This window comes from Staurois parvus, unplaced genomic scaffold (genome assembly GCF_062004578.1).
Source record: "Staurois parvus isolate SC_StPar_1 unplaced genomic scaffold, SC_StPar_1.0 ptg001432l, whole genome shotgun sequence".
Taxonomy (NCBI): domain Eukaryota; kingdom Metazoa; phylum Chordata; class Amphibia; order Anura; family Ranidae; genus Staurois; species Staurois parvus.
This window is the reverse complement of record NW_028319228.1, coordinates 5,291,153-5,305,000: the sequence shown is the minus strand read 5'-3', so window position 1 is coordinate 5,305,000 and position 13,848 is coordinate 5,291,153. Positions and strand designations below refer to the sequence as shown.

At 39.2% G+C, this 13,848-nt stretch overlaps 1 protein-coding gene across 3 annotated transcripts in view; it reads left to right on the top strand.

Annotated features, from left to right (window-relative positions):
- PTCH1 (patched 1) overlaps positions 1–13,848 on the top strand; it is a 144,378-nt gene that overhangs the window by 112,555 nt on the left and 17,975 nt on the right. For all 3 annotated transcript variants that reach the window (XM_089662136.1, XM_089662135.1, XM_089662134.1), the window contains 2 exons: positions 6,237–6,382; positions 13,008–13,188. In XM_089662136.1, the coding sequence (XP_089518262.1) occupies positions 6,237–6,382; positions 13,008–13,188 (327 nt within the window). The remainder of the gene's footprint in view (positions 1–6,236; positions 6,383–13,007; positions 13,189–13,848) is intronic.

Here is a 13,848-nt window from a genome sequence, read left to right as displayed (position 1 = left end):
GTCTGTCAGTTGTGGTTTTGTGGCTAGCTAGACCTGGGTGGTATTGCATTTCTGGTCACATTCTCCAGTGGGTAGGGTTAGCCGTGTGTAATCGCACAGAGACATGCCTCATTGTTTGTAGAGTTGCACAAGTTTTTACTGGTCTTATTGTTTTAGGCCTTTCACCACTGGGAAACTTTGCTATGTAAAGGAAAATCAGTGAAAGGTTAAATAAAACAAAAAAAAGAGCAAATCAGACTAAACTTAGTTAAAGCAACTGTAGCTGTGTAATTGCATTCTTTAAAAATGATAACATCTCTTTTCCAACTGATTCTTTTTTTTTTTTTTTTTTTTTGCTCTGATTGTAATTTTATATTCGTTTTCAATGCTATATCGTTTCATCTGCTGGGCTCCCTTGCTTTCCATCTGGGAAACAGTATTCTGATTCCTTCTGCAGCTGTTAGATAATTACTGTAAGTGCTTAGAGAGCATCCAGTCGTACTTTAGTAGAAGGTATATTGTGTGTTGGTTGTGTTGTGTGTTGTTGTTGGTTTTTTTTTTTTTTTTGTTTTGTTTTTTTTTTTCCTCAATAAGTTATTTATCATATATTGATCATAACAGAATGTACCAAGCTGTGAATGTTCTATGAAAACTTTAGGACAATGTTTATTAACCAAGTTCTAATTCCTGCTGCTGCCACAGGGATCAGTTGATAAATCCACTTTATTAGTTAATATAGAAGTTACGCACTGAATGCCAGAACTACATTCATTTCAACAGCAGTTTAAGGGAAATGATTTCAAAGTGTAATTTTAATCTGATTGGTTGTTTTAAAACTAGTACAGGTTTATTTTAAATGTCAAAACTGTACCGCGCTCCAATGTATACAACTCTCAATAATAATACAAATCCAATTTTCTATAATAATGTTATTAAATGACTCCGTGTATCTTCAATATATCAATAATTAAATCAACCAAAAATCTTAATTGATAACACCATTAATTCATATATACAGAGTGAAAAAAATGAAAAATATGAAAAATATGAAAAATATGAAAAAAATAAAAAAATATAATGTGCATATAAACCAGAAAAAATATATATGGAAATGACAATTCAGTTCATCAGAGATGCGATGGTATTAGAAGTTCAAACTAATCTGTATGATGGATCAGTGTTCACAGCCGTGAACCTCTCCCTCCTTTCTTCTCTCCTCTCTCCCCAACACAGCCTCCTCAATAGAACTTTCTCCACTGGCTGCTTATTCCTCCATGCTCGATACATATAAAGAGAGAAACAGAGACATAGTGTCTTATCCGGGATAAAAGTTATTTATTTAAAGCTATTGGTTTCCCACTCACATGCTCTAAACAAAACAAAACTACATCCCCCAGAGGAAGCTACGAGTCCCTGTAGCGTAACGCGTAGGGGAGGGGCGGTGACGTCATCACGCATCCACGGAGGAACGGCAAGCACATTCAGTGAAGGCAGACACACCTGCAAGGCTGGTTGTATAGTAGGATTTGGATACTATTTGGATACATTTGCACACAAAGCGCTACTTTTGTTTAGAGCATGTGAGTGGGAAACCAATAGCTTTAAATAAATAACTTTTATCCCGGATAAGACACTATGTCTCTGTTTCTCTCTTTATATGTATCGAGCATGGAGGAATAAGCAGCCAGTGGAGAAAGTTCTATTGAGGAGGCTGTGTTGGGGAGAGAGGAGAGAAGAAAGGAGGGAGAGGTTCACGGCTGTGAACACTGATCCATCATACAGATTAGTTTGAACTTCTAATACCATCGCATCTCTGATGAACTGAATTGTCATTTCCATATATATTTTTTCTGGTTTATATGCACATTATATTTTTTTATTTTTTTCATATTTTTCATATTTTTCATATTTTTCATTTTTTTCACTCTGTATATATGAATTAATGGTGTTATCAATTAAGATTTTTGGTTGATTTAATTATTGATATATTGAAGATACACGGAGTCATTTAATAACATTATTATAGAAAATTGGATTTGTATTATTATTGAGAGTTGTATACATTGGAGCGCGGTACAGTTTTGACATTTAATATATACATCCATACACCTGGAGAGGGTGTAATAAGTACCTAGCGATCTAATATATTTTAATTTTATTAAGAATTTATTTAAACACTTGATTAATTAATTAGAATAGTATCCCAGCAATTCACAATAATCACTTGATTATCATATAAGGACATAATTATTTAAAGTGTAAGAATACTTCTAGTGGCTCACAAGTATTTATTTTAATTTTAGTACAGGTTTATTGTTTTGGAATATCTTAATTGTAATGTATGTGAATGCAAAACTGATAGTGGCTGAATCTGACTACTGGTATGCTGTGTGTTGGCACAGCGTCCTGTAGCTCCAAAGTCAGGAGAAGAGACGCAAGCTGGCCTACAAGCATAGTTCTGCTTTCATACCTAGTATGCTCAGTTTGAAATGACAACCAAAATAAAAACCTGTAATGATATGTTAGTGTATGACAGACCAGGCATGTTATTTGTAAGTGTCATGGAACCATGCCATAATATTAATACTTACTAGTAGTAGCATGATAATTAGAGGTCTTGCTTATGCTGCAGAAGGGAGGACAGGGCTCACTGACGGGAATATTTGACCACCTTTACTGTCCATCAAACGGGTTGTCTCCACTTAAAAGGGGTAAATAGCCACCAAAGTCTGTGAAGTGAAAACGCTTGTTGGCAGCCAGTACCTGTTAAAGCACTGAAGACCCTGAATCAGCAGGACAGCCAGGCAACAAATACTTTCAGAAGGAGGTATGGTCACAATCTTGGTTAATGCTACACTTAGGGAGAACTAAACCAAAGAACAGAAATTGAATACACTAACGCTTGCCAGTCTTAGAATGTGGTGGTTTATGCTAAGAACATTAAAGCAAGTACAGAAAATATCCATTGATCTTGTCAGAAATGCTGTGTCCTTGTCCCTTCCTGCGAGCTCACCTGAAAGCATTAGGCTGGCCATAGATGGGCCATTTATAATTCGGCCGATAAACGAAAAATCGGTCGTTGCTGATGCTGCCACCAATGACCAATAAAAACGTCCGTTTTTCGTTAATTTTCTAGCATGACCGATACAAATAAACGAGAAGATCTGCGAAAAACGGGCGACCGGCTGGCCCCACTAACGGCATGAATATCGGCTGATTTTTCGTGCGGATGATTTTTTCTGCCCTAAGCACTCCTCTGTTAGCCTATGTGTCTGTGCACACACAGGCATTTACAGGCTTCTATACGCAGGTGAATTTAGGGGCAAAAATCTGAATGCACCAAAATTCAATTCAGGAGAGGAGCATTTGGGCAACAAAAGGCCTAAGCACTAGGCATGTTCAGCATTTGCGCGGTCATTCATTCAAATGGTCAGAATAAATGACTATTCTGGGCAATCAAATTAATGAACTCAAACACATGACACTTCTAAATTCACTTAAATGGGGTTAAAACACCGCTTTTGTCTGCCTTTCTTCTGTCAGGAGAAGGGTGTTCAGAAAAGCCTAGTGTGCATGAGGCCTTCATCTTCCCATTCCCCATATAATGCAGATGAACAAAAGCAGATGCGTTTTTAGTTCCATCTGTGTGATAACAAGGGATAGTTCACCAGGTGAACTGGTAATGTTACACTTCTTCTTGTTTTAGGACTTGAATACACTTGAGCAAGTTATCAAGTAGGACTTTTGTGTCCTCATTGCATTCTGCTATGTCTCTGACTATGGCGCACTTTGGTTTAAGAAGAAATCCTGTAGTTCTGAGCTTCACATGCTCCAGATTACCTGCCTGCTATGGACTGTGCATTGAAAAGTCTTCCCTTTCTTCAGTACACTCCCAGCCTTCCTTCACTCCCTGCTAACAGGATGGCAGAGAGGAAAGGAGCAGTTGAGAGTGAATAGATGTTGGCTGTGATCTTTACACATGCTGGCAGCAGATCCCACATCTTGTATTAGCTGCACAAGTTGAACAGATGGAACAAATTGACAAAATCGTGTTCACTCACACTGTGCTCAAGAAGCAGCTGAGATGCTATTTGAAGCACAAAAAAATTGAAGTATTTTATTAGTTCTTGCCTCCCTGTGTCACAGACCTTCTATTTTAACCTGGCAAACAGTAGCTCAGTATGGTTAATGAATATTGCATGCATATCTCTCTCCTGGTCCTTGCCCAAGTACATTTGCTGTGGCCTCTGTTCTCTTTCTAAACCTTAAAAATCACCTCATTGTGAGTTTTTAAAGAATAACTGCATCTTGGAAAAAAAGAATTCCTAAACGGGCACAAGGGTTGCCTTGAAAAGTACCTATTGACCAGTGCGGTCTTGCACACGTGCCCACAACGCAGTGTTTACAGCCTGCGGCACTGCCGATTACAGAATAGTGCTGGATGGATCCACAAGCTCCGTAGCCAGGATCTGCCTCAGGCTAGCCCTCATTCTCTATATGCACTAATTATGGAATCAAACATCACTGGAGAATGTGAGCACTGCACATAGGCCTCACCATTCACATGCAAGCAAATTTTTTTTTTTAATGTTCAAGTGATGCTAATCAATATCCTTATTCTGCAAAAATAATCAATAAGCATCCACTACGTAATGGCCCTGTAACACATTTTCACGAAATTTTCTTATTTTGTTTTTCTGCCTACTTGTATTGTCCTCCTGTGAGCTCCATATCTTTCCTTTTCCCTCTCTGATCCATTTGATTTAAACAAGCAGTGCATGTTATATGGCATGCAGGTACTGTCACGTACTGTATTCAACTCCAGTGTAAGGTAAATGGAAGACAGGCTTCAGCTCAGATCCCAGCCAATTGGAGGGGCATGACTGATCTGGGAAATGAGCTGAGGCCTGTCTTTCATTTACCTTACACTGGAGTTGAATACAGTGTGCAGCTGTACCTGCATGCCATATTATATTTTGGAGTGAGATGAGCTCCAAGGCACAAGATGGGGAACCTGAAGAAAGGGGGACTTTGATGGAAACTCTTGATATAATGGGGACCTTGATGTACAGGGGGTGGGGTTGGTCTTTGATGGTTTTTTTTTTTCAGTCCACTAATATTTGTAAAATAATCTGGCCCTCACATTGTTTAGAGACCCCTGCCATAGTCCATCTCAGGGGTGAAGGTGGCTACATTCCTACATACAGTGGGATCATGAAGGAAGAAAGCAGCCACCCTCTTACAGGAAGTCAGATCAGAGCACCCAAAAAAAATATTGAGGCTGAGCGCAAGAGAATGTACTTTACTTAACTAGATTTTATTTATTTTTTTTTTTTTTAAATCCGAGTTCAGTGTGGCTTTTAAATAGAACACATTAGAGCAGTGGTGATAACTTTCACACACAAGGCAGCCCATGAGCTCAATGCCTTTTAAGTGTTTTCGCATAGCCAGACACCAATGGCTTTCCTAATAAAGGCATTTCACTGCACGGAATGTAGAAGTAAAACATAGCATTTATTGCATTCCTGGTGTGCAGCTGTCATCCTCTCATCAGTCTTTAAGGCATCCCTACCAGAAGAAGATTTAAGGATGCCCCCTCCACAAACAAAGGTGTCAGGATAATGTAGATAAATAGAACCTTCTATTTGTATATGCGCTTCAACTTCTAAGTCCGAATTTTTGTTTGCCGTTTAGTAAAGTTTGGGATGGAATTATCAAAATTATAATTGCTTTTTTGTTTATTCTTTGGATATTTTGCGTGTTTTCCACCTAAGCCCCCTGTATAGAGAGAAATGTGCATTTAATGTTGCATAGCATTCAATCATCTTTAAGAAAACATAGAAAATGTACAGGCTCTTGAGAACTGAGGTTCATTGTACACTCATTTTGTAGTAAGGCTGTGTGCACACAGGTGGTTTTGGTCATAAAATGCAGAAATAAAGACTGAAAGAACCGCCAGCTATCGCACTGCTGCTTTAACTCTAATTAGTCTTTAACATTTGCAGCTTCATTCAGTCTTCAGTGCTTCTTCTTTGTATTTGCTTTTTAACTGGTCAATTAATTTAGCCAGAAAAGACTTTTTAAAACAAAATGAAAAGGAAGCACCCTGTGCCTTTCAGTCTGCCTTATATTGACTACAGTGTAATGCAACGTAACCTAATACAGGACAGAAAATGCCATGCTAATATTCATGTTGACAAGATGACTCGCATTGTGCTGCAAGTTTACAAATATTGCTTTTTTTTTCTTTTATACAGGGTTACAAGATACGTTTGACAGTGAATGGGAGGCTGGGAAAATAACATATAACAACAATTATAAGAATGGTTCTGATGATGCAGTACTTGCCTACAAACTTTTGATACAAACCGGAAACCCTGATAAACCAATTGATCTAAGTCGGGTAAGAACGAGGAAAAAAACTCTAATTTACATGCACCATTCTGGTGATTTCTGATTTATAAGCTGGTCACAATAATAATATAGGTTGGCTCCTAGATGATTAGTTCTACATGCATGTAGATTGTGGTAGCGGTGTAAGCAAAATATGTCTTTCCTTTAGTGGGGTAAAAAATCCTCAACAACTGGAACCTTAGATTACCTATATTCATACACTCACATAGCCATATATACACTTTGATTTTACAGTTTAGCCCCCTAGTCTTAAGCTTTATGAGCACTGAGGATTTTTTAAAAACTTTTTTTCCTAGCAGGAGAAAAGCGACTTAGAAAAGACACCTAAACCATGTATTTGCAAGTGCTTGGTCATTTGTCATTGGCCAGAACATTTAACTTTTTTTCTGGCAGTTGAAATAAAAATAAAATGTTCAAGTGAAAAACGCGCCTTACTCATAGGTGTGTTTACACGCTTTTAGGCGTGTTTTGGCATCTCTTCTGCCAAAACGCGGCTCTCTTCAACGTTCAATTTATGTTTTGTGTTTTTTTTTGTTTGTTTTAATGTCTCTAAACTCATGTGTGCATGGATGCATAGGTTAACAGGGAGTTGGGTTTAGAGGCATTTTTTAGCTCAAGTGTGCATGAGGCTTTAATGATAGAAGTCAATTGATTCCTCTGTCCACACTAAACCGCCTAGATGTAGAAGTTTTTCCTGCTAGACACTGTGTTCTCACACCCACCAATACAGAGTGTCAGATTTACTTACCAGTGGCTGCTTCTGATTGGATGCAGTCACTTTTTAGCCAATGATTTTCCACCCAGCTCTTTCAATTTTTATCAATCAAGATTTGTCAGTCTGGATAGCGCAAACTGGGCCACCCACAGCTCAAAATTTGAATTGTGTATGGATAGCATAAGCATGACCAAAAAACAGATTTATACCAGATTCATTGTAAATGCCGTGACTTCATATGAATGCCTCATATGGGTATGCAGCATTAAAAATCATTACAGAAACATTACATAAGACCAAACTCCAGGCAGATAGAAAAACATTTAAGTTATTTTCACACAAAAAAAAAACTAGCATAAGTACCATTCTAAAATCATTTGGACTAGGAGAGGGAGGGGCAGCACTTTAAACCAGTCAGGGTGCTCAATGCACTGCCACAGTGAATATGCGGACAAGAGGAGATGATAGAGTGTTGACCTTATCAGTGTGTTGTTGCCTCTTTGGTGTCCCAACAAGTGCTGGGGTAAGTCATGGAACAGGTGCTATCCCTTACAAATGCAGAGACATCCAGAGCATGACTATACTGTCTGGCAGGGGGACTGGATAATACATCTGGCTGAACACAATTACTAATCTTTTGGCAACATGTCTGTAATTCAACTTTTTTTTTTTATCCTGTTTACAGGGTTTTAGCTTTTATCCAATGAAGGAGTTGTAAAGCTATTGTGTCCTTCTTCTTTTTTTTTTTTTTTTTTTTTAAACTTTTGCTGACTGAAATTTACCACTGATGAAAACACTCGTTAGTTTGAATAGTCCTAGTAACCTGCTTCCAGGGTTTTTTTTTTTTTTAAACACCTCCCCCCCCCCCCCCTTTTTTTTTTATAAGTGATCACATTCCCTCTGTTCTCATCAGCACAGAGAGGTGAGGGAGGTAAAACATCATTACACTGAGCTTCCCAGTGATAGGCTGTAGGGGATGTTAGCAAAAGTCTGATCATTGGAGGAGAGCAAACAGAGTTCCCAGCATAGCTAGAGAACTGATCACACTGTGTTCCCCTCCCTAGTGTCCGTTTTTATTAGGAAAGCAGGGGGACAGGCAGGAACACCAGGGATTTCACATAAAGGAAACAATACAACGGTAACAGAATACTTTTTCATACAAGTGCAGGGTACAGCAGGCACATATCAGGAATATGAAATGTTGGGTTTACATATTCTTTAATTGAACATACTGAAGTTAGATGCTGATTGGCTACCAAACACAGATGCACCAGATTTTGCACTCTTCAGTTTTCACAAACCAACCAAGGAGTCCGATATTTGTCTGTGGCCCAGGATAATTTTAAAGAAAGGAGATAGGAATTGCTAAAAGAATGTTGGCAGTTCTACATTTAAAAATGCTTTTTCTTAGTAAACATACTGTAGGTCTTCACTGCAATAGATTTTCATATAAAAGTCCACAAATACCAAATATATCAATTTTCAAATACCATTGATAAAATGGTTCCTACAGAAAAGTATAACAGAAATATATTTCTTTGGGACAATGACATTATACTGTATATAACTGATGGATGAAGTTAGAAAGTATTGTGGCTGTCCTAAACAAGAATGTGTACTTAACCCATACAATTTGATGTGACTTAAAGTGATATTAAAGGCAATAGTTAAAATAAAAAAAAAAACATTACATACTTACCTGCTGCATGCAGTGGTTTTGCCCAGAGCAGCTCCGATCCTCCTTCTCAGGTCTCCCACCATTGCTCCTAGTCCCTCTCTCCTGCCGAGTGCCCCCATGGCAAGCTGATTGCTATGGGGGCACCCAAGTGGGCCCACTTCCGAGCTGCTGCTCTGCATGTCCATTTACACACAGAGCAGTGCCTCGTCCCCTCTCTCTTTTTCTCCTCTTTGGCTCCTGCTGCTGTCTCAACCAATGAAGGGGAGAGTCCACACAGACTCTCATGCACATCTCTGGATCGTGATGGTGCTCGGGTAAACTTGAGGGGGAGGGGGGTCTTACAGGTTTTTTACTTTCATGTATAAAATGCATGAGGGTAAAGAAAACCTTGAGCCCTTACAACCACTTTAAACCTAACCTACAGCAGGCTTCTTAGTGGCACTGTTTTTCAGTGACTCTTTGTAGCACTGTAATCGTGGGCCAAGTCCCAGCAGTGCCCTGTGTGCATAGATGCATAGAGAATGAGCTTCGTACCTTTTGTGAGTGCAGTCAGTTTTCCTCCATTGCTTATAAAGATGCTGGTAGATAAAAAGGCTTTTACCTAAATTGTTCCAAGTGGGTGTGTTTAATACACTCTCTACATTTCTAAACTCCACCAGGGCTGGGCTGTTGGGAATGATTTAGGTCCTTAAAGCAGTTGCAGCACAGAGCATAGAAGCACCCAGCAACAAACCCATAATTATTTCTCCTAGTAAAACAACATACCGCTACAGTGTGGGATTATATATTGGAGGCTTGAATGGAATCCCCCCTCTTAGTGGTCGTTCAGTAGAGGTGTATGTTGCCAGACACATCTTGAAGACATGCTGTTATTCCATCTCCAGACGATTAATTAACTCCAGATACTTCAAATCATTGGGGGCAAGAATAAGAGAGTTGTGCTGCTGTCACTGTTTCTCATTTCATTCAAAAGACCTCAGTGTGGACTTTTGCCAGGAATCTTTTTTTTTTTTTTTTTTTTTTTTTTTTTTTTTTTTAATGCTTTTGCCTTTAGACATAATGGTTGGGTGAACGTGCCTGTCGTTTTGTGATTGCACTTGACTTGATAAGTTGCCCTGCTCGGGCCCACTGGTGCTGCTGTTTGCTGGCCAGAAACCTTTCCAGGGAAAGGGTTAAAGGAAACCAGATGGCAGATCCTATTAAAAAGCAGTGGTCACTTTTGTCAACAAACAGGTCATGGAGGGAAAGTACACGCAACATTTATACAGATGTTTTATTTTTTATTGCTCTCCTTCATTTACTGGGTGGCATTTCCTTTAGTGTTAACAGCGTAGGTTAACTGCACCCAGACGTGCAGGGGGATGTTTGCCAGGTCTATTTTTTTTTTTTTTTCTTTTTCTCCCCCTCCTGGTTTGCTTTTGTTTCTGCAAAATGTTCCTCCAGCTTGGTCATTCCTCCTAGAACCACCCTCAACCCCCCCAGCTGTAGACATTTGTTGAGCACACTGGTCCATCAGGAGGGGCTCAGATTCAAGCATGGAGCGGGGTTGCTAGTGTAATTATAAGGGGGAAAAAAGGAAAGAAAAGAGAAATGTTTTTGTTAGATGGGGAGTCATATTTCTTTGGAATGCAGCAACTGTTTATCCATCGCCATTCCGTTCACTTCAAGTATAATTAAAAAGCAAAGATGTTTATCATTTTATGTTTAAGAAAACAAATCAACATCATATGGCGCTAGTGCTCTTATTTCTAAATGTGATCGCTTAAAGTGGAAATTGGAATTGGTGTATCTGCAAATGTGTTTATATAAATACAGATGGGAGCCTATACAATTATGTAACCTAAAGGAAACAGCTCTGTCTGAACAAGGGGCCCCCTCTCAGAAATGTTGGTGCTTGTATAGTGTTCAGGAACATTAAACTTAAGTAATGCTCATAAGTTCCACAATGGGAGTTAGTCGTATCTATTACAGTACTTGCTGGTGATAGACAATAAATGTATATAGTTAGTGGACTATCTGAAAAGCAGAAAAAAAGGAAATTGCCTGTGTTGCCCACAGCAACCAATTTACAACCGATGTCCATATGTTTTCAAAGGGTATCTAAAATTGAAAAATTTCATGTTTTTCAGCTTACTAGTCCATGGATGCTGTAGCTGCATTAGTTTTCTTTTTTCAGGCTTTTAGTTTTTTTACCTGGTGACCCTGCAGATAACACACTTCCTGCAAAGAAGTGCCAACATCAGCAGGCATTTTCTGTAATTGCTAAAAATGCACTTGGCTTGACGTAAGAAAACGAATGCAGTCACCACAATTAAGTACTGGTATGATGCAATATATTACATTTGTGTTCATAGGTTTAGATTAGTGGTGCACTGAAATGAAAATTCTAGTGCTGAAACAGATACCGGAAATTCAGAATGCACGTGGATGAAAACCAAACCGAAACTGAAATGTCTGCGTATGTGGGAATTGGGAGGATCCAATTTTTTTTTGTATTGTTTTCACGGGCGAACTGACAACTCATGGGGCCCCCGGGCAATAGGGGATCATGGGGCCCCTGTGTCCTTGCCCAAACTCAAAAAAGCCTATGAAAAAGGTACCAGGGGCATCTCATGGGGCCCCTTACTGACCCCGGGGCCCTCGGGCAGTGCCCGAGTTTCCAAATGGTCAGTCCGCCCCGGATTGTTCTTTTTACTACTTTTATATTTTTATTTATTTTTTAACTTACTATTTTATTGCTATCACGTAGGGGACAAATAGTCCCTTATGTGATAGCATATAAATGACAGATCCTCTTTGTAGGGGGTGGGGGTGGGTGGATGGGGCAGTGTGTGCAAGGAGGGGGTAGGAGCGGAGCAGTGTATACAGAGAGGCTCCTTCACTGGCTGTCAGTATAAGTCAGTGCTGGTTTTTAAATGTAATTACCGGCTTTTTCTTTCTTCACTATAGCTCAGAGAATGAGCTGTCACTTTCCCTGGAGCTAAAGGAAACTAAGGGGTGGGGTCACTGGGTAATATCACTGGGTGACCCCGCCCCTTTGTTTTTTTTAGCCATCCGAGAATGACAGCACCTTCTCTGAACTACATAAAGGAAAAATAAAGCAGGTAATTACATTTAAAAAAAAAGGCATTGTTTTTAAATGCAGTTGCCAGCTTTTTTCTTCTTCACTATAGCTCAGAGAATGAGCTGTCCCTTTCCCCAGAGCTAAAAAAAACAAAGGGTGTGACCCCCGCCCCTTAGTTTCCTTTAGCTCTGAGGAAAGTGACAGCTCATTCTCCGAGCTATAGTGAAGAAAAAAAAACCCTGATAATTACATTTAAAAACCAGCAATGACATATAGGCAGCCAGTCACTGTATACACTGCTCTTCTGCTGTCTTCTGCCTTTCTCTGCCAACCCCCGCCCCCCCTCACCTCTGCAGTACACACCGTCCCCTGAATCGGCTGAATTTTTCCTATCGGCATTCTATTTTCAGCCGATGTGTTTTGGCGGCCAAAATTTCGGTGCATCCCTAGTTTAGATAACATTTAAAAGATATGGAGGAGTTGGGAGTGCTGTGGTTTGTGTAACAATCAGATTCCAGCTCTTATTTTCAAAGGCTTAGTTCATCGGTTACAAAAAAAACATAAATTTGCAGCAAAAAATGTGCATTTTAGTATTTTTTTTTTTTTTTTGCAAATAAGTCTGCAAAACATTGCAACTGAAATCAGTGGATCGTGGGTGCAATACCAGGCTCCTGGAGGATCTTCTCCAGCTCTATGTTCGTACAAAGGTACGGAGTTTCAGTTAGAGAGCTGAAGGAAGTTCTCATTGGACAGTGGACTACAAGTGTGGTAATTCTGTTGTGAACTAAAAGTCTGTCTGCCACAGTGGCAGATGGGACTTGTAATTCATTGATCACTGATTTGTACTGTTACATGTTACTTCCTAAAAACAAGTGTAATTGAAACAGGGGTCCAAAAGGTAGAGTTAACCTTTAACTTTAAAGTGCAAGTTAAAAGATACAGCAAACACCTGACTGGTTACCATAGGCAATGGTTCCACATTTTCTTTAATTCCTTTTCATGCATTTTCTGCTGATCAAGCGAAGAAAAGAAAATCTGCTGTTTGTGCTTTCATACAACAAAAGAGTTCTTCCTAGCAAACCACAACTTTCTATGTGACGTCTGAGTTAATTCTAGTTCACTTATGTGGCGACTTTCCACTTCTGTCTCTTCTGCAGTTGACTAAACAGCGCCTGGTGGATGCAGATGGGATCATTCATCCAAATGCTTTCTACATCTATTTAACAGCCTGGGTGAGTAATGACCCTGTAGCCTATGCTGCTTCCCAGGCCAACATCCGCCCTCATCCACCAGAGTGGATCCATGACAAAGCCGACTACATGCCTGAAACCAGGACAAGTAAGTAGGACTTTGCCTCTGGCCTTAAATTGTTTATGAACGGTTTCCTCCATCCTGCTCTGCTTTTACATGACATTGTGCAGATCGAGCACACTTTTCAAGACTGCTCTGTTTTAATTTGACAGCCATTTTAGACACTTTTTTTTTTTCCAAGAGGGGAAAATTGTGTTTCAGAATTGAGTAATGTACGTAGTAATTGTTAAACAAATAGTCTAACTATAATAGTATGGACATACTTTATAAAGTAAGGGTAGGGAAACTGTTTAGTAATACTGACACACTAATATATTTTGAACATTCACACCATAGTGCGTATGTTATCACACTTAATTGTCTAGAAAAAGACATTCTATTTATTTAGGAATCTAAACCTTTGTAATATTTTCAGTTCTTACCCCACAGTTTAGGACAGGTCAGCATTCATTATGATATGGATAGAACTGTGTAATTAGCTGTCTAATTTGTCTACCTATTTTTTTTTTTCTTTTGTGTAAGATTAAGTGACTTTGGAAGCATTCAAAAGTTGCAGTTTGCAGAAGTGCAACGGTATAAAAGTTCCAAAAAAAGAGAGAGTGCTTTACAGTATCCGAACCCTAGAGCCGTGTGGCAGCCAGCCAAGTCTTGTCTTAATGAAAATTTATAGTTGAGATTATAATAGGG